This window comes from Molossus molossus, unplaced genomic scaffold (genome assembly GCF_014108415.1).
Source record: "Molossus molossus isolate mMolMol1 unplaced genomic scaffold, mMolMol1.p scaffold_m16_p_20, whole genome shotgun sequence".
Taxonomy (NCBI): Eukaryota; Metazoa; Chordata; class Mammalia; order Chiroptera; family Molossidae; genus Molossus; species Molossus molossus.
In genome coordinates this window covers 19,144,431-19,165,045 of record NW_023425356.1, presented here as the reverse complement: position 1 = coordinate 19,165,045, position 20,615 = coordinate 19,144,431, and the positions used below count along the sequence as shown (strand labels likewise).

The following is a 20,615-nucleotide window of genomic DNA, read 5'->3' as shown; positions in this document are numbered from 1 at the left end:
GCTGTGGAGATGGTGTTTCTGGTCTTCTAGTCCAGAATGTAAACTTCACAAAAGGAGACTATCTCCTATCTCTCTGGCACCTCTGTAGGGGCAGGCCTGGTACTGGGCACAGGGAGACACTCTACAGAAACTGTCCCAGAAGGCCTGTAATGGGCTGGAAGGACCTCATGAACTTGGCAGGGGAGGCTGAGCCTACTCTCATAGAGTAGTAGGGAGAATAAGTCAGAGAATACTGCAGGTGGGGAGGTTTTAGGAACCACGAGACTGCCCATTTTACAGAGGGAGATGTTCTGAGAGGGAAATGACTTGTGAGATACTGAGACACAACTTCCTACTAGACCGGTCTCCTTGACCAAGGTTGGACTTAACAAGTGGTAAAGGTGATGGCTGAGGTCATCTGGTGAGAGATGGTGGTCCAAAGGACCAATGGAGTCCAGACAGGACCATGGGGGAGCCTCCTTTTCTGATAACTGTCTCCAGATCATGGCCAAGCTCAGTGGGATAGCCCAAGAACTTGAACTAAGAGTTTTTGTGGAGAATATGGTACAACAGCCCTCTGACGTTCTGACAAACCCTCTGTGGTGCAGGGAATGGGTAAACCCCCCACAGCAGGTGAAGATTTGTGGTAATAATCTACTTGCACTCATTGAACCAGTGTTGGGATTGGAAGAGACCTGAGAAATGAAGTGCTCGAAACTCTGGTTTTACAGGAAGTAAGGAAACAGGCAAGAGTGTGGGTCCTTTGGTCCAAAATCACACAAGAGCCTAGAAGCAGAGCTGGGAGAGGGAGAGGGAGAGAGAGACAAATGGGCACCACTAACTGGGCTATATAGATAGAGCTTAGTAAAGACCTTCTGAGAGTGGACCCAACTTTTTTCTAAAAGCGCCAATCCTAGGAATCCCAGCTGAGCTCTGCTGGATCTGAACGGGGAGAGGAAGGAGCCTAGCCAAGCACGCTGCTGGGGATGATGGGTTGCCATGGCTGCAGCTGCCTCCTCCCTTGCATCCTCTATCTACTGGTCCAGTGATGCCGTCTGCTCTCCTTCCAGGGTTTCCTTCCACCTCGAATAAGATGTCTCAGAAAAAGCAGCCTACACCTATGCCCCCAGTGATCTGCGGCGGCGGCGGCTCCGGCGGCGGCGGTGGTGGCTCCAGCTGCGGCGGCGGCGGCGGCGGCTCCGGCTGCGGCGGCGGCGGCGGCGGCGGCTCCGGAGGCTGCGGTGGCGGCAGCTATGGTGGCGGCTCCGGAGGGGGCGTCAAGTACTTCGGGGGCGGCGGCGGCGGCTCCGGCGGCGGAGGCTCTGTCTGCTACTCTAGCGGAGGCGGCGGTGGCTCCGGCGGCTGCGGCGGCGGCTCCGGCGGCGGCGGCTCCGGCGGCTGCGGCGGCGGCGGTGGCTCCGGAGGCGGCGTCAAGTATTCCGGGGGTGGCGGCGGCTCCGGCGGCGGCGGCTGCGGTGGCGGCTACTCCGGGGGCGGCGGCGGCGGCTCCGGCTGCGGTGGCGGCTACTCCGGGGGCGGCGGCGGCTCCAGCTGCGGCGGCGGAGGAGGTTCCGGTGGAATCGTCAAGACCATTGGCGGCGGCGGAGGCTCCAGCTGCGGCGGCGGAGGCTGGTCCAGCGGCGGTGGCAGCTCTGGCTGCGGTGGGGGCTCGTCCGGTGGCGGCGGAGGCTGCGGCGGAGGCTCGTCCGGTGGCGGCGGTGGCGGCGGCGGCTGCGGCGGCGGCGGCGGCGGCTCCAGCCAGCAGGTCACGTGCCAGAGCTACGGAGGCATGTCTAGCGGCGGCTCCTGCGGCGGCGGCTCCGGCGGCGGCTCCTCTGGCGGCGGCGGCTGCGGGGGCGGCGGTTACTCCGGCGGCGGCGGCTGCGGGGGCGGCGGTTACTCCGGCGGCGGCGGCGGCGGCGGCAGCTGCGGCGGGGGCTCCTCTGGCGGCGGCGGCGGCGGCTACTGCTACTCACAGCAGGCCACCCAGACCTCGTGCGCGCCCAGCTACGGAGGGGGGTCGTCTGGCGGCGGCGGCGGCTGCGGCGGCGACTCCTCCGGCGGCGGCGGCGGCGGCGGCGGCGGCGGCGGCGGCAGCGGCGGCGGCGGCGGCGGCTCCTCCGGGGGCGGCGGCGGCGGCTGCGGCGGCGGCGGCTCCTCTGGGGGCGGTGGCTCTGGGGGTGGCTCCGGGGGTGGCAAAGGCGTCCCGATCTGCCACCAGACCCAGCAGAAGCAGGCGCCCAGCTGGCCATGCAAATAAGGCCCCCTGGACGCCACGGAGGCAAAGGAGCTGGAGGTGTTCTTCGTGCACGCCAATGGGCTTAGTGGTCTCATGATATTACCATGAGGTTTCCAACTACTTCACGTTTCATCCACCTGGAAGAAGCTATTGAACACGCATCATGTATCTTGTTCTGCAGTTTTGACTCTGGTTTCTGCACAACTACCTCCCAAATCCTATGTCTCCTTAACCAATAAATATGCAAATCATGAGAATTTCTGGGTGTTCACGACTCTTTATAGCTTCCAAATCCATTCATTCCATTCCTCTCCTCTCTTTTCTTCCATTCACTCACCCACTGGTACATTCATTCACTAGATATATTTATTCTGTTGGGAAAACAGTGGGTGGGTAGATGGGAGTTACCAGGGGTGGGAAGAATGGTTGGCAACCAAAGATATGAACTCTGATATTTGGGCTTAACATTGTGAAGTGCTCCCAAAACAAAGATCTTGGGAAAAGATTTCAATAAACAGCCCTGGTGCACTTAGTAGTTAGTCACCATGGGTCTTCTCATAGATCTCAATGATTTTTAAAGACAAGACTGCCCTGGGCAGTCTCTCTCTCTCTCTCTCTCTCTCTCTCTCTCTCTCTCTCTCTCTGTCTCTCATAGTTCAGATTCTACTCTGCAAGGTCTGAAAGTCAGGTGTCTGTACCTTAGGGACATCAAGCTTATGCTACCCAGGCTGACAGGAGAAGGAATAATCTTGTCAGATATTTATGACCTCTATAGTGTGTAACACTTTTACTAGGCACTTGTAAAGACAAGACTACCTGGTAGAGGAGCTGGTTCCCATTCTCTTGAAGGAACCACCCAACTTAGGAAAATACAACATAAATGTATGAGGTGTTAAACACCAGTACCAGAGAGATAATGGGGAAACACAGGAAGCTTTCTACCTAACAAGAAGATACAGTTACTCTGTTAATTAATTGCATGATATAGAACATCAAAAGAGATTTAGAACATCAACCAGGTCAGGAACTTTCTAGGCTCTATTTCATATCCTGATTCTACCTGTCCTAAGTAAATGTCCATGTATTGATTTACTCAACACCAAACACCTGTTACATCAATAAACCAAGGCATTCTTCCTACCCGATCACTGCTTGAGACAGAAAGACAAATTATCCCTCCCCAGCTCTTTTATTTACAGTCACCACCACCTTAATAATTTTACAACAGTAAAGCATGGAGATCAAAACAGGTATGAGCTTTAAAGATCCAACAGTCCAACCAACTGCATAATTTGTGTGTGTGTGTGTGTGTGTGTGTGTGTGTGTGTGTGTTTAAACGAAAGGAGGACTTTTAGTTCTGTACCAGATGCAGTAGATGTACTTCTCCCTATTAATCCTGATAACTATGACTAAACTATATGGACATAATTATAAAACAAACATGAGAAGTGTCAGAAAGGTGGAAAGAAGAAGGCAGCATAGGCAGAGTCTTCAGAACTTGAGGACTGACACAATGGTAAGTTCCCTAGGTTTTCTTTTTGCTTCTATATAACCCACATTTGGCACTAGCAAGTCTGCAACCAAGAAATGCCAACAGGAGCAGACAAAAAATAGCCTCAAAAAAATCTGCTTTCTTTATCCAAGGATCAGGAAAGAGGAGACCTAACAGTCATCTTTTGACAATATCCATCCTACCGTAGCCAAACATCTTAGAACAAAATGAATGGGAATATTAGACTCACACCTGTTCCCAGTAGTAGGGAGATAGTACTCACACACATACCTCATGGATATGGTAGTATCAGAGCCCTGCTAGAGTTGAAGATTTAAATAAGATACAGTCTCCCAACACAATACCAAAAATGTCCATCACACAATCAAAAATCACTCATAATATCAAGAACCAGGAAAATTTCAACTTGAATGAGAAGACACAATCAATATATACTAACAATGAAATGATACAAATGTGGGGTTATCTGAGTGATTTTTTAATCAGAGTGATTGTTAGGACATAAACATGTTTTAACAGGAAATTATAAGCACACTTGAAACAAATAAAAATAAATAAAAAGTCTTGGCAAAGAAATGGAAGATACAAAGAAGAATCAAATGTTAATGTTAGAACAAAAAATACAATAGCCAATTACAGAATTGAGTTTTAGAATTAAAAAATATAAAACTCACTAAACAGGCTCACCAGCAGAATGGAGATGACAAAGAATCATTGAACTGAAAGATAGATCAAAAGAAATTATCCAATCTGAAAACAGAGAAAAAATGTCTCATACAAAACAAAAATAAGAAAATTTATTTCCAGCAGAACTCTCTTAAAAGAATAGCTAGTGGAAGTTCTTCAGACAAAAAGGAAATTATAAAAGAAGGCACCAGGAATAAAGAACAATATAAAGTATCAAATTATGGGTGAATATAGGATAGTATCTTTCTTCTCTCAAGTTTTTTAAAATTATATTTGACAGTTGAAGCAACAACCATAACATTGATGTCGTTCTCAATGTATGTGGAGGAAATATCTGAGACAATTATTATATAAATGAGGAGAGTAAAGGATCTAACTGGAGGTGGGGTCTACATTTCACTCAAACAGGTAAAATTTTAATGTCTTTATATTTCCCTCCAATAACTGCTTTGTAGATAAACTGCTCTCTTAGAAAGCATTTGGAGTTTTTCTTTATCCTGGGAGTTCTAACATTTTACATGGATTTGTCTAGGTATTGATATTTTTATTATTTATTTATTTATTTAATCCCCACTCGAGGACATTTTTCCATTTTTTGTTCAGATAGAGTGGGAGGAGGAGGGAGAGGGAGAGAGAGAGAAACATCGACGTGAAAGAGACACATCGAGTGGTTGCCACCCGCACAACCCAACCAGGGCCAGGGACCAACTGCAACCGAGGTGCGTGCCCTTAGTGGGAACTGAACCCGGGTCTCTCTAGACCGCAGGCCAACGCTCTAATCGCTGAGCCAAAGCAGCCAGGGCTGGTATTTTTATCATTATAATTAATGTCTGATGGGTCCATTCAAACTGAAAATTCATATTTTTATTCAGCTCTATAAAATTTTGTTCTATTAGATCCTTGTTTAGTTTTCCCACCATCCACTGCTTCTAGACGTTCTATTAAGCAGATGTTAAACTTTCTCTTTTTTAAATTTTATTTTTAATTTTATTTTTGTTACAGATGTTTCTCCTTTTTTACCCCATTGACACCCTCCATCCCATCCCCACCACCCTGGTCCCGACTTTGTTTTCCATGTCATTGGTCATGCGTACATGCATATAAGTTCTGTGGTTTATCTCTTCCCACCCCCCACCACCCTCTCTTCTGAGGGTTGTCAGTCTGTACCCTACTTCCATGTCTCTGGGTCTACTCTATTTCTCAGACTGTCATGTTCATTATATCCCACAAATAAGTGAAATCATGTGGTATTTGTCTTTTTCTGCTTGGGTTGTTTCACTTAGGATAATACTTTCCAGGTCCCTCCATGTCGTCTCAAAGGATAAGAGATCTTTCTTTCTTACAGCTGCATAGTATTCCATTGTGTATATGTACCACAACTTTTTTATTAAACTTTCTTGATCTTTCCTCTGTATCTTCAAATCTATTCATTTTTAGCTGAAATTTTCAGTTGGGGGTGTATTGTAAAGTATACTTACAAGAGAATTTAATAAAAATGTGTTACAGTTTAATGAATAATGGGAAAATGTTGGCCTACCCTTTTCTGGGAGGCCGAGGCCCCCTTGCCCTGCACCCCTGTTCCTTATCCACATGGGGACTCTGCCTCCTCCAGCCTCCAATCTCTCCCAACCCACAGGCTTTCCTACTGCCTTCTGATTCCACAGAATGGTTACTTTCCCTGCCAGATGTTTTTTGCCTTCTTGGCCTCTAAGTCCTATTGAGCTTGAAGTTCCCCAACTCTGAGGTGGGGAGTTAGCCCTAGGTCCTCACATCTCAGCAGTTACTGACCATTCCACAGGTCTGAGCCCCTACGCCAAATTCAACCAGTGAGGCCGCAGAGTCACACTGGCCATCAGAGTAACATCTCTCCAGCTCTCCAACTTGAAATCCACCTCCACCATCCCCATGAAATGAGATTTCAGATTCTAAGGTTATCAAATCCACATGTCATGCCATCAACTACCATACCTTCTTTGATGTAGACTTTACTCTAAACTCTGCGCCCCTGCTTCCAAATTTCAACCCTAGTCCTTGCCATCTTGCTGCTCAGGTCCCAAATCTAGGTCTCAGCTTTCAGACCTTCCAAACGTGAGCCCAACCCCAGGTTCACACCCCAAATAAAAACTTTAGTTGAGAGGCACTTTCCCTTTCCTATTTTGATCTTCATCTTTTTAAAAAAAAAATTTTTTTTTACAGATCTTGTATCATAGAAATCTACACCTCAAATTTATCTATTTTTGTTACAGATGTTTCTCCTTTTCCCCCCACTGATACCCCCCTCCCCCACCTTCCCCTCCCTGTCCCCAGCTTTGTTGTCCATGTCCATTGTTCATGCACACATGCATATAAGTTCTGTGGTTTATCTCTCCCCCCCCACTCCCTCTTCTGGGGATTGTCAGTCTGCACTCCAGTTCCACGTCTCTGGGACTACCCCATTCCTCAGGCTGTTATGTTCATTATATTCCACAAATAAGTGAGATCATGTGATATTTGTCTTTCTCTGCTTGGCTTGTTTTGCTTAGGATAATACTCTTTAGGTCCCTCCAAGTGGTCTCAAAGGATAGGAGATCTTTCTTTCTTACAGCTGCATAGTACTCCATTGTGTATATGTACCACAGATTTTTTATCCATTCGTCTACTGATGGACATTTGGGCTGTTCCAGATCTTAGCTATTGTAAATAGTGCTGCTATGAACATGGGGGTACATATATTCTTTCTGATTGGTGTTTCAAGCTTTTTAGGGTATATTCCTAGAAGTGGGATCAATGGGTCAAATGGAAGTTCAATTTTTAAGTTTTTGAGGAAACACCATATTGTTTTCCATAGGGGCTGCACCAGTCTGCATTCCCACCAGCAGTGTACTAGAGTCCCCTTTTCTCCACGCTCTCGCCAACACTTGTTAGTTGATGATTTGTTGATGGCGGCTATTCTGAGAGTTGTGAGGTGATACCTCATTGTTGTTTTAATTTGCATCTCTCTGATGATTAGTGATGTTGAGCATTTCTTCACATGTCTCTTAGCCATTTGTATGTCCTGTTTGGAGAGGTGTCTATTCAGCTCCTCTGCCCATTTTTTAATTGGGTTCTTTGTCTTCCTTTTGTTGAGCTGTATGAGCACTCTATATATATTGGAAATTAACCCCTTATCTGATGTATCATTGGCAATTATGCTCTCCCATACAGTGGGTTGCCTTTCCATTTTGGTGGTTGTTTCTTTTGCTGTGCAGAAGCTTTTGAGTTTGATGTAGTCCCATGTGTTCATTATCTCCTTTGTTTCTCTTGCCTTAGGTGATGTATCAGTGAAAATTCTAGTGCGTATGATGTCTGAAATTTTGTTGCCTACATTTTCTTCTAGGATTTTTATGGATGCATGAGTCACATTTAAGTCTTTTATCCATTTTGAGTTTATTCTTGTGTATGGTGTAAGTTGTTGGTCTAGTTTCATTTTTTGCATGTAGCTGTCCAATTTCCCCAACACCATTTATTAAAGAGGCTGTCTTGACTCCACTGTATGCTCTTGCCACTTTTGTCAAATATTAATTGAGCATATTGTCTTGGGTCTATTTCTGGGTTCTCTATTCTGTTCCATTGATTTATGTGCCTGTTCTTGTGCAAGTACTAAGCTGTTTTGATTACAGTGGCTTTGTAGTATAACCTGAAATCTAGTAATGTGATCCCTCCAACTGTGTTCTTCTTTTTCAAGATTGCTGTTGCTATTCCGGGCCTTTTTTGGTTCCATATGAACATTTGAAGTATTTGTTCTGTGAAGTATGTCATTGGTATTTTGATGGGGATGGCATTGAATCTATAGATTGATTTGGGTACTATGGACATTTTAATGATGTTAATTCTTCCAATCCATAAACAAGGTATGTGCTTCCACTTTCTTGTATCTTCCTCTATTTCTTTTTTCAATGACCTGTAGTTTTCTGCAAATAGGTTTTTTATTTCTTTGGTTAAGTTTATTCCTAGGTATCTTAATTTTTTTGCTGCGATGGTAAATGGGATTGTTTTTTTAGTTTCTCTTTCTGTGAGTTCATCATTGGTGTATAAGAATGCCGTCGATTTTTTGACATTAAATTTTGTATCCTGCTACTTTGCCAAAATCATTTATTAAGTTTATTAAATTTTTGATGGAGTCTTTGGGGTTTTCTACGTATAGTATCATGTCATCTGCAAATAATGACAGTTTCATTCCCTCCTTTCCAATTTGGATCTCTTTTATTTTTTTCTTCCTGTTTGCTGTGGCTAAGACTTCCAGCACTATGTTAAATAAGAGTGGCAAAAGTGGGCATCCTTGTCTTGTTCCTGTTCTTAAGGGAAATGCTTTTAGTTTTTGCCCATTGAGTATGATGCTGGCTGTAGGTCTTTCGTATATGGCCTTTATTATGTGGAGATATGATCCCTCTATTCCCACATTGCTGAGCATTTTTATCAGAAATTGGTGCTGGATTTTGTCGAATGCTTTTTAAGCATCTATTGATATAATCATATGACTTTTATGTTTCATTCTGTTTATGTGGTGTATCACATTTATTGATATGCAAATATTGTACCAGCCTTGCATCCCTGGGATGAATCCCACTTGGTCATGGTGAATAATTTTTTTGATGTATTACTGGATCTGATTTGCTAGTATTTGTTCAGGATTTGGGCATCTATGTTCAGGGATATTGGCCTATAGTTTCTTTGTAGTATCTTTTTCTGGTTTTTGAATTAGAATTATGCTGGCCTCATAAAACGAGTTTGGAAGTCTTCCTTCTTCTTGAAGTTTTTGAGATAGTTGGAGGACAATGGGTATTAGTTCTTCTTTGAATGTTTGGTAAAGTTCCCTCATGAAGCCCAGGCCTGGGCTTTTGTTTTCTGGGAGAGTCTTGATTACATCTTCAATTTCTTCTGCTGTTATTGGTCTGTTCAAGTTTTCTGTCTCTTCCCGGTTCAGTTTGGGAGACTATGTGTTTCTAGAAATTGGTCCATTTCACTTAGATTGTCGAATTTTTTGCCATATAATTGTTCATAATATTTGTTGATGATCCTTTGTATTTCTGTGGTGTCATTTATTATTTATTCTCTTTGATATCTGATTTTGTGTATTTGGGTTCTCTCTCTTTGTTCCTTGATGAGTCTAGCTAAGGGTCCATCAATCTCGTTTATCTTTTCAAAGCTTTGTTTCATTTATCCATTGAATTAATTTTTTGGTCTCTATGTCATTTATTTCTGCTCTGATCTTTACTATTTCCTTCCTTCTACTTGCTCTGGGGTTTTCTTTTTTGTTTGCTCTTTGAGTTGTAAGGTTAGATAGTCTATTAGAAATTTTTCTTGTTTCTTGAGGTAGGCCTGTAGTGCTATGAACTTCTCTCCCAGAACTGCTTTTGCTGCATCCCATAGATTTTGTGTTGTTGTGTGTTCATTTTCATTGGTTATCAGTAAGTTTTTAATTTCTTCCATGATCTCCATGGTAACCCATTTGTTGTTCAATAACATGCTATTTAGCCTCCATGTTTTCAAATGTCTTTGAATGTTTTTGTTGCAATTGATTTCTAGTTTCATGCCATTGTGATCTGAGAAGATGCTTGATATGATTTCAATCTTCTTGAAGTTGTAGAGACTTAGTTTGTGCCCTAACATGTGGTCTATCTTTGAGAATGACCTATGATCACTTGAGAAGAATGTCAATTCTGCAGTTTTGGGGTGTAATTCTCTATATATATCTATGAAATCCATTTGATCTAGCACTTCATTTAGAGTCTGCATTTTCTTGTTAATTTTTTATCTAGATGATCTATCCAGCGATGTCAGTGTGGTGTTGAAGTCCCCTGCTATGATTCTATTGCTACTGATTTCTCCTTTGAAGTCTTCCAGAAGATTTTAAATATATTTTGGTGCTCCTATATTGGGTGCATATATGTTTACCAAGGTTATATCTTCTTGTTGGATAGATCCTTTCAATAATATGTAGTGGCCTTGTCTCTAGTTATGGCCTTCATCTTGAAATCTACTTTATCAGATATGAGTATTGCTACCCCAGCTTTTTTTCCCCTTTCTGTTTGCTTGAAAGTTTTTTTTTTTCCATTCCTTCACTTTCAACCTATGTGAGTCTTTTGTTGTGAGGTGGGTCTCTTGTAAACAACATATATGTGAGTCATGCTTTCTTATCTAGTCAGCTACTCTGTGTCTTTTTTTTTTTTTTTTTATCCTCACCCGAGGACATTTTTCCATTTTTTGTTCAGGTAGAGTGGGAGGGAGAGAGAGGAACAGAGAGAGAGAGAGAAACATCGATGTGAAAGGAACACATTGAGTGGCTGCCACCCGCACAACCGACAAGGGCCGGGGACAAACTGCAACCGAGGTACACACCCTTAGTGGGAACCGAACCCGGGTCTCTCAGGACCGCAGGCCGACGCTCTAACCGCTGAGCCAAACCGGCCAGGGCTCTGTGTCTTTTTATCAGAGCATTCAAACCATTTCATTTAAGATGATAATTGATATGTACTTATTTATTGCCATTTTTGTTTAGTGTGGTTCTATTTTTCTTCCTATTTCTTCTACCAATTACAGCAGTCCTTTTAGCATATCTTGCCGTGCTGATTTGGTGTTAATATATTCCTTTAACCTTTTTTTTTTTTTTGTCTGGAAAGCTCTTTATTTGACCTTCTATTTTGAATGATAGCCTTGCTGGGTAGAGTAGTCTTGGATTCAGATCCTTGTTTTTCATGACCTTGATAAATTCATGCCACTCCCTTCTGGCCTGTAAAGTCAGCTAAGCGCCTTATAGGGTTTCCTTTGTAGGTAACCTGTTGTTTATTTCTTACTGTCTTTAGAATTCTCTCTTTGTCTTTAATCTTTGGCATTTTAATTACTATGTGTCTTGGTGAGGGCCTGTTTGGATTCTTCTTACTTGGGGCTCTCTGTGCTTCTTGAACTTGAATGCCTTCTTCCTTCATCAAGTTAGGAAAGTTTTCTGTCACCATTTCTTCAAATATATTCTCTAACCCTTGCCCATTTTCTTCCTCTTCGGGTACTCTTATGATGCAAATGTTATTACGTTTCCAGTTGTCCCACAGTTCTTTTAAGCTGTCTTCCTGTTTTTTAAGTGTTTTTTTCTTTTAGTTTTCTGATTGGTTGATTTTTTTTGTACCCTGTCTTCTAATTCACTGATCCGGTTCTCAGCTTCCTCTACTCTGCTGGTTAGTCCTTCCAGTGTGTTCTTAATTTCTGCTATGTCATTCTTTATTTCCACTTGGTTGGTTTTCAATGTTTCTATACCTTTACTCATGGTGCTGATGTCCTTACTCATGCTGTTGAGCTTCCTCAAGATCATGGCTCTGAACTCTACCTTTGATAATTTGCTTAACTGTATTTCATTTATCTCATCTTCAATAGAGTTCTCTTGTTCTTTCATTTGGGATTTGTTTCTTTGTTTCACCATTTTGGCTATCTCAGTGGGTTTTGGAGACTTCCAAATTTTTCCTGTGGCTGTTGGTGTTCTGCTGTTTGTGGCTCCCTCTCCTGGGTTTGGATAAGCCTGGGTGGGCCCACGTTAAACATCATTGTCGAATCTTACTTTTCTGGGTATATTTGCAAGCCCAGGAAAGGTTTAGTTATCCTCTAGCTTTTTTCTGGTGGTTAGTAGTCTCAGTTACTCAGTGCCTTGGAATGTAGCCCTGGCATTCTGCCTAAGAGGTTTTCCAGAGGGTGGGATAGATGCTGGTTGTTAATGAGCCTCAATTTGCATTTCTTTGCTTCACATGGAAAGGTTGAATCTCTGAGGGTGGGGGGCGCTCCTGCTTTTCCCCACAACTCTGGAAGGAGTACACTGGTCACTGTCCTTTATGACCACAACTCAGCAAAAACCCTGAGTGCCCTCCAAATCCTGGTTGTCCTCACATAGTTCCAGCCCAGTCTGTCCTCCCTCTGCTGTAGCCCCCAGGTGAGTGGCTGTGGCTATTTTAGTGCTCTGTCCCAGCTCTCTGTGTTGTGAAGCAGGCTTGGTCTTTATTCCCCAAGGGCTCTGCTCACAACTAAGACTGCTGCTGTCCTTGGGCTCCTAGCCCGCCACCCTCTCGTGCCTCCGCAGACCCTACCAGTGTCCCTAGTTAGATGGTCCTGTCCCACTGCTTTTCTGTTGCTTTTTTCTGAAGATTTGTCTTTTAGTTGTAATTCCCGTTTGGTCCTGGGAGATCCTCTGTGTAGCTTCCATTTACTCTGCCACCATTTTCACATCCTCTATGCCTATCTTGTGTGCAGCTGGGTCACACAGACCTCTCTGGTGTCCCCACATCCTGCAGGACCCGCGGGTAACTGGATCGCACAGACCCTTTGGAGACCCAGCTCTACACCTATCTTATGGGCTGCTGGGTCATACAGGCCTCTCTGGTGCTTCAGTACCCAGTAGGTCCCACGGGTAACTGGATCACACAGTCCTTGCTGGGTCGCACAGGCCTCTCTGGTGCCCCCACACCCTGCAGGCCCCATGGGCGGGCAGCTGGATCACACCAGTCCCTCTTGGGCTCTGGCTTACCACCGCTCTTGTGGGCCACTGGGTGGCACAGGTCTCTGTGGAGGCCCAGGTCCCGCCGCTGGTGGCTGGGGAGTGCTGCTGCCCCGTGAGGCCCAACTCCTGCTCAGCTTTTGCTGTAGTTTTTGGGGATGGGTCTCAGCTACTGGTCTGTGCTTCTGTTGCCTGGGGATGAAATCTGCTCCCCAGCCTCTGTTGCTGGGGTATATCTTGACTCTGATCGAGATGCTACTCCTATCCTCAATTTTTTGGATTCTTTTTTCTTTTTGCTATTCTGATTGGGTGTTTTTTGCTTCCTTATATTCCAAATCGATGGTTTGCTTCTTAGCTTCACTTACTCTAAAGTCCCTGTAAATTATTCTTTATTTCAGTTAGTGCATCCTTCATTTCTGTCTGATTCTTTTTTATACTCTTGAGGCCCTCATTGAGTTCCTTGAGCATCCTTATAACCAGTGTTTTGAACTCTGCATCTTCTAGATTGTTTATCTCCATTTTGTTTATTTTTTTCCTGGAGTTTTGTTCTGTTCTTTCATCTGGGACATATTTTTTTCATCTCCTCATTTTATCTGCCTCCCTGTGATTGTTTCTATGTATTAAGTAGAGTTGTTATGTCTCCTAGGTTTGGTAGAGTGGCCTATTGTAGTAGGTGTCCTGTAGGGTCCAATGTCACAGCCTCCCTGATCACCCCAGCTGGACCCTCAAGGTGCACCCCTAGTGTGGACTGTCCACCCTTCTGTTGTAATTGATTCTTGATTGCTGTTGGCACATCAGTGGGAGGGATTTACTCAGGCTGATCAGCTTCAAGGGCTGGCTGTGCCCACTGACCACTGACCTATGACTACCTTGGAGGATCAGCTGTGCAGGGGTCCACCACACAGAGCAACACTTACTTCAGCAGGGCTCTGGTATCCACTGAGTCCACTCATAGAGTGTGTCACTTGTGGAGGTGGTTGGGTGGTGGTGCTTCAACGTGGTCTGAAGCTGTCCACTGGGTGTGCTAGCTCTGGGGCAAAGTCAGCCTCTGCCTGTGTTCTACCTGGGATCACCAAGCATAATCTGAAAAATAATCTGCAGATGGCTGTTTCATGTGCTGGTCTTGGAAGTTCCCAGGCAAAGCCAGGCTGTGAGCCAAGGCTGGCTGCTTCTAGTGCCTGAGGCCACTTAACAAGAGGTATGGGGCTCACTGAGACCAGATACTGCTTGTTTGAGAGAATTTTGGAAAATCTGAAGCAGGAGTCAAAACAGGCCAATCCTATGGTAAAGCCACTGGAAACAGCTTGGGTGGGCTAGAAATTTGGATGGAGCAGGGCCTCAGAACATCACCAAGTCGGAGCAAACAGTGTGGGCCAGGTTGCTGGAGTCCCAGATATGGCGACTGTCTGCCGCCCCCGGGAAGGGCTCACCAAAGGAACAACAGCCTCCACCAGCACGTCTGTTCAGTAGAAAGTTGCCCCTCCAGCTCTTGCTACGATGCCAAACAACTCAGTTCTTCCTTAGTTCTTTCTGGTACCTTTCAAGCTGACCCCTCCACACCCCCACCCATTCTGGAGCCTGGAGGGAGCAAGTCCGAGTAAGTCCATGCATGGGCCCTTTAAGAGGAACTGCCTGGGGCTCCAGCAGCCTCAGCCTCCCTCAGCCTCAGTTCCCACTGGTTATTACAGCCAGAGGTTATGGGGACTTCTCATCCTGGCACTGGAACGCTGAGCTGGGGGCCTGGTGTGGGACAGGCACCCCTCACTCTTCAGGGAGGACCCTCCCAGCCCAGGTGTCCTTCTGATTTTTACCCTTCATACATGGGTGTGGGACCAGCCAGTCTGTGCCTCCACCTCCTACCAGTCCCAGTATGGCTTCTTCTTTAATTTTGTAGTTGTAGGTCTTCCATTTAGCTCAATTTCAGGGGGTTCTAAATGATGCTTATTTTGTAGTTTAGTTGTAATTCTTTTTTTTTTTTTTTAATCCTCGCCCGAGGACATTTTTCCATTTTTTGTTCAGATAGAGCGGGAGGGAGAGAGAGGAAATGAGAGAGAGAGAGAAACATCGACGTGAAGGGACACATCGAGTGGCTGCCACCCGCACGACCAACCAGGGCCGGGGACAAACTGCAGCCGAGGTACGTGCCCTTAGCGGGAACCGAACCCGGGTCTCTCTGTACCGCAGGCCGACGCTCCAACCGCTGAGCCAAACCGGTCAGGGCAGTTGTAATTTTTTTTTTTCTTAACTGGTTTTAGAGAGAGCAGAGGGGAGAAGGATGTCCCCACTGGGGGTTTGGGCCACAACCCAGGCATGTGCCCTGACTGGGAATCAAACTGGGACCTCTCAGTCCATGGGACAACGCTCAATCCACTGAGCCACACTGGCCGGGCTAGTTGTAATTTTCATGTGGTTATGGGAGGAGGTGATACCGTGTTTACCTACCTGCCATCTTGACTTGAAGACCCTGACTTGGATTTCACAGGATCTCTCTGGCTTCAGTGTTGAGAATAGACTCAAAGGCTGGGGGACAGCAGAATCTGGGGGACCAATCAGAAGGCCACCGCAGCACTTTAAGCAATAGATGATGGTGACGTGAGCCAGAGTGGCAGCAAGGGAGCTGATAGATGAGAGCCGGATGAAAGAGAGAAAGGAGTTAGTGATGGTCCCAAAGTTTCTGGCCTGAGCAACTAGAGACATGAACTGAATTTACTGCTCTGAAGAAGACTGTGGTGGGAGCAGTTGGAAAGATCAGAGCTCGGTCTTGGACACTGACGCTCTAGAGGCCTTCTAGCAATCCACGTGGAGGACGCACAGCATTCGAGTGTGAACCTGGTATTGAAGAAAGATTCTGGGGCTATAAATATAAAGTTGGGAGGTAAAAAGGGTGAGTTAAAAAGTCGGTGGGGGGGCTGGCCAGGTGGCTCAGTTGGTTGGAGCGTCGTCCCATACACCAAAAGGTTGTGGGTTCAATTCCCAATTAGGGCACATGCCTAGGTTGTAGGTTTGATTCTTGGTCAGGGCACGTACAGGAGGCAACGGACTAATGTTTCTTTCTCCCATGAATGTTTCTCTCTAAAGATCAATAAAAACATGTCCTCAGGTGAGGATGAAAAAAACAAGGGGGTGGGTTTTCAAGGGGTGTGACTAGGAGGTCAAGGGAAGGAGTAGAAAGTTGGACCTTACAGAAGAGGGGACTCATCGCCTGCTGATGTGAAGACAGCTCTGGTCATTTGGTCACAGGAGCATTTGTGAGGTCACAGGAGGTTGAGGTATTTTCTCTGACAGGAGAGTTGGGAAGAAGCCTGGGAAGGTAGTGAAATGTGTCAATATTTGTAAGGAGTAAGCTGACCAAGAGCAAGTGGAGATTTGTCCTCAGGCAGTGCTGGGGACGCATCTGGGAGGCAGACATGGCTCCTCTCTGACCTCCAAGCCTCGGGGCAGGCTGCCTGGCCACTGGACCCTGATGTGCCAAGAGCAGTTTGGGGCCAGAAGAGCCAGGACACCAACGCCCCTGCCACAAGTGCCCCAGCCGGTTTGCATCTTCAGCCATTTCCCCTCTTTCCTGTACCTGCATCAGAAAGGCAGCCCCTCCTCCAGCAGCAGGTCCAGGCAATCACCCCTGGCCAGGGTGCTCCAAGTCCACCCCCAGGGCTTGCCCGGTCCCCAGGCCTGGCCTGGGAGCCGGCTCACCTGCACCACCTACTGGCCACGCCAGTGCTGTTCTGCTGTTTTCTAAGCCACCTTCCAGCCAAGAGCTGCAGGAGTCAGAGCCCACACCGGCATGCACTCACCAGCTGCAGGACCTTAGACGTGACTTAATCTCATTAAGAAGAGCCTCAGTTTCCTTGGCTACCAAACAGGAATGAAAGCACTTGCCCTACAGAGCTGTCTTGAGGTTTAAATGAAATCACAAATATATGCCCAGCACAGAGTGCAGAGAGAAAAGACCACTGAATGCTATTGGGCACTCAGCCCTCCCAAGTATCCACTTACGATGTTCATGCTGTGCATCTGGTTTGACCCCAGGTGGGTTTCCTTTTCTCCCTCCATCCTCACACCTTGGGCCACTTCCCCTCCTCCCCCCTCCCCTCATAGGATGAGCCAGTGGGAGCTCAGCAGGGACAGGCCACACAAAGCCCCTGTGTTTGGCACCTGTTCCTAGACAAATCACCAGACAATCATAGCACCTGCTCCCAGACCTGTGATCTCATGTCTGCAAGGTCTGCTTAGCACCTACTATGCACCAGGAGCAGGTACAGACATGAATGGGATAAGCATGGTCTCTGCTCTCATGTGGCCTATAATCTAATGGGAAAGTCAGACAATAAAACCTGAGGGAGCCTGGCCGATCTGGCTCTGCGGTTAGAGCGTCGGCCCTCGGGCCAAAGAGTCTCAGGTTCGATTCCAGCCAAGGACACCTACCTGTTACTTTACGTCCCCGGTTGGGGTCATGCGGGAAGCAACCAATCAATGTGTGTCTCACATCTATGTTTCTCTCTCTCTCTTCCCCCTTCTCTCCCTCCTGCTCTTTCTGAAGATAAATGAAAAAATATCCTCGGGTGAGGATTTCAATAAATAAATAAATAAATAAATACCTGGGGGTTGGGGGTGGGGGTGGGGTGAGGAGAGAATTACCAGAGAAGGAAGAGGAGAATGTTAATTTGGGAGCTTCAGGAGCCAAACTCTTAGAAGAAGGGCCATGTGAGCTGAGCACTGGAGGATGAGTAAGAAATATGCTCCCACCAGGCAGCATCAATCTTGGGTACCACAGGGCTCCTGGCCATTGTGAGGGGAATCCTCAGGTCCCTGCCATGGGGAGGTACTGTTTACTCCTGCCCGCTGTGAAATGTCCCTCTGCCTCCTGGCTATACCTCCGAGATGCCCGCCTCCCCCCGCCCACCACCCCTCCCATGCAATAGCACCTTTGTCTTTCAGAGCAGGCTCTTCTCCTTGAGGTTCTGCCCTCAGCCAGCCCCACCTGGCAGAACCTGCTGGACCAGAAACACACCTGCCCGTCTGAGACACTGGAAAACACGCACCTTCTGCAGATCAACCCCACCCTTGCATGTCTGCCCCTCCTTCCCGTCCCCAGCATTCCTGGCCGCCTTGGGGCAGGTAGGGCTTGGGGTGGGGGCAGAGTGGCGCCGATTGGCGGGAGTCGGCAGGGCTAAGCCCAGCCCCTTGTCCCACTGTAACTTCTAACTGCCATATTCCAGAGCAAAGGAGAGAGGCAAAGGCAGGGACCGGCACAGAAGCAGAAGGGCAGGCGGAGAGAAAATGAGAAGCTCTGAGGGCAGAGAGTGAGGCAGGTGGGAGGAGGAAAGTCGGAGACGGGCAGAGAGGGGCGGGGGCGGGGGCGGGGAGAGGGGGTGGCGCAGAGACAGACAGCGGCGCCTGGAAGACTAAGCTGGGGGAAGAGAGGCCCGGGAGAGGAGGAGCCAGAGAGCACCGGTGGAAAGCGGCAGGGCCTCGGGGAGCAAAGGGCTCCTGGCGGGCCCGCAGGCCGCTGCTTCCCCAGGCTGCGGTTGCCAGTGAGGTCACAGAAAGCTCTGCTGGTGGCGCCGGGGCCTGGGGCCTGGACAGTCTTCCCCGGATCTCGCACGGATGGGAGGGTGCGGGAGAGCAGGGGAGTGGACAGTCTTCCCCGGATCTCGCACGGATGGGAGGGTGCGGGAGAGCAGGGGAGTGTGGCCTGGGACTGAGCCGGGTTCACCCATGAGAAATCTGACAGGCTGCAGCAGTGGGTGGGTTTCATGCAGCACGAAGACACGGGGATTCTGCACTCTGTGACAGACGTCCCAACAACAGCGAGGGGAGAGCTGCCTCGGCTCAGCCCACCCTGCCGAGCGAGTCTTACCCCTCCGTTCTCCAGCCGCCTAGGCGACCCCCAGTGCGCTGGGCCCTGTGGATACAGAGACTGGCAAGGTGCAGGCACAGCCTTGGCGTCCAGGTCGGGAGGAGGAAGGCGGGGGCTACCAGAGAGCCCAGGCCAAGTCCGGGGCACCTGGGGGAGGCGGTGGCACTGCTGGTCTGGAGAAGCAGGAAGCCTCTGGAAAAGCGCCTCGATAAGTGTCTTAAAGTCTGGTGGAACTGGGAAGAAGAGGGAGGCTGGGACAGGGTGGGCAACGGCCCCAGTAGGGGCCAGCCCAGGAGGGAAGCCTGCAGTGCCCCTCGGGCTCATTCTGTGGGAAAGGGAGGTTGGAGTGAGGTCGTGGACATCCCTAACTGCACTACCCTGCCGCCACGGAGGGCCACAGAGTGATTTTGACCGGAGGAGCGGTAGGAGCTGTGTGGTGCTCAGAACCGGAGTGTTCCTCCCTTCACTTCACTCGCCGGGTGAACCGAACAGGTCGCTGTGCCCTTTGGGTTGGCTTTTCTGTGGACTAGGGGACTTTGCCAGATTGGTGTTCTATTCTGGAGCCAAAGAAAGGTTCATTTGGTGTCATTCGTTTGTTTTTTTTTCAAGCTTATGGTTGTGAAAAACAACTGACAAGATGAAGTCTGGACACGTGCCCACGCACACGCACACGCACACGCAAGCACCCTGACAAGGGCTGTGAAGGGGACCTGTGCCGCCTCCGTCGGGCTCCTCAGACCTGCCCGACCTACGGCCCAGCAGGTCCTCCCTGCTCATATCAAGGTTTGGGCTCAGCCTGCTCTCACCAGCCTGGGCCAAACTGCCCCCAGGGCGGCTGAGACTGGTGCCCACGAAGGCAAATCCTTCCCACCACAGTCACACAGGAGAGTCATAGCAACAATCACAACAATAGCAACAAGGGTAACAATACCTCCCCGGCCTTGAATGACACCATTGCTATGTGCCAACTGTACATTCTAAGGCCCTAACACATTTCATTCACTTAACCCTCACCACGGCCCTCTGGGGGCAGGCGTTAGCACGAACCCACTTTGACCGGTTAAGGGACTGGGCAGGGTCTCTCTACACAAGGAGGCAGAGGAGGAACTGCAAGGATTTGCCTTGAAAAGGCACCTGCTAGCTGAGGACTCGGAGTTTACTCTGATTGTGCCTTTAAGACCAATAAGTACGTAATGTTGAGAAGACAATATTCCGGACCATGCAACGGTGTTGATTTGAGGAGGCTTGGTGAGTGCTGATGGAAGTGGGAGAGTCCACAGCCCCCTTGTCCAAAGCCGGCCTGGGCCGGGGACTCGGGGCCCAGCGGGAGCCTGAGCCTGAGGGGCTGGATCAAAGGGAGGAGCCCTGTGTGGCAGAGGGTAAGGAAGGCTAAGCAATCCAACGGGCAGTTCCTTTCATGGGACCGTTTCTCAGCATCTCACGTCCATCCCTACGGCCACTTCCTGCGTGAGGGGCTGTTGTAAGAGAAGGCGACACCCTGACGGCTGAGGCAGGCTCCCCTAGGAAGTCTGCCCACCGGGCACCCCAGGGGAGGGTTGGGCTGGTGGGAGTCTCTAGTAGAGTGACAGCCCCTCCCAGGGCTTCTCCCGGACCCCTCCCTCGGGCTGTGTCAGTCAGCAAGGGGCACTGAGTCTCTTGGGCCTACTTAACCCTCCAGATGACCCGAGGGCAAGTGACAACTGGACAGGGAGAACCAGTGAGACCTGAGGGCTGGTCTTTGAAGCTGTTAAAGCTGTAAGAGAGGTGAAAGGCTGGACGCAGTGAGAGTAGAAACAGCAAAGGTATGGCGGTGGGGGGGCAGTCCATGGTGGTGGCTCCTATCTCTCCC

General features: G+C 48.1%; 1 protein-coding gene across 1 annotated transcript; it reads left to right on the top strand.

Annotated features, from left to right (window-relative positions):
* The first annotated feature begins 1,072 nt into the window (after nucleotides 1-1,072).
* LORICRIN (loricrin cornified envelope precursor protein) lies at nucleotides 1,073-2,391 on the top strand. Its single transcript, XM_036273718.1, has 3 exons — nucleotides 1,073-1,163; nucleotides 1,251-1,451; nucleotides 1,608-2,391. Exons 1-3 carry the CDS (start codon nucleotides 1,073-1,075, stop codon nucleotides 2,237-2,239), a joined length of 924 nt encoding a protein of 307 aa, XP_036129611.1. The 3' UTR covers nucleotides 2,240-2,391.
* Nucleotides 2,392-20,615: the final 18,224 nt, after the last annotated feature.

What these genes read in the sequence shown, in the direction of transcription:
- LORICRIN (XM_036273718.1), top strand. Translation starts at nt 1,073, where the DNA reads ATGTCTCAGAAAAAGCAGCCTACACCTATGCCCCCAGTGATCTGCGGC. An exon ending in TGGTGGCTCCAGCTGCGGCG is followed by an intron (nt 1,164 to 1,250) that starts GCGGCGGCGGCG and finishes GCGGCTCCGGAG; the next exon opens with GGGGCGTCAAGTACTTCGGG. An exon ending in CGGCTCCGGCGGCGGCGGCT is followed by an intron (nt 1,452 to 1,607) that starts GCGGTGGCGGCT and finishes GCGGCGGCGGAG; the next exon opens with GCTGGTCCAGCGGCGGTGGC.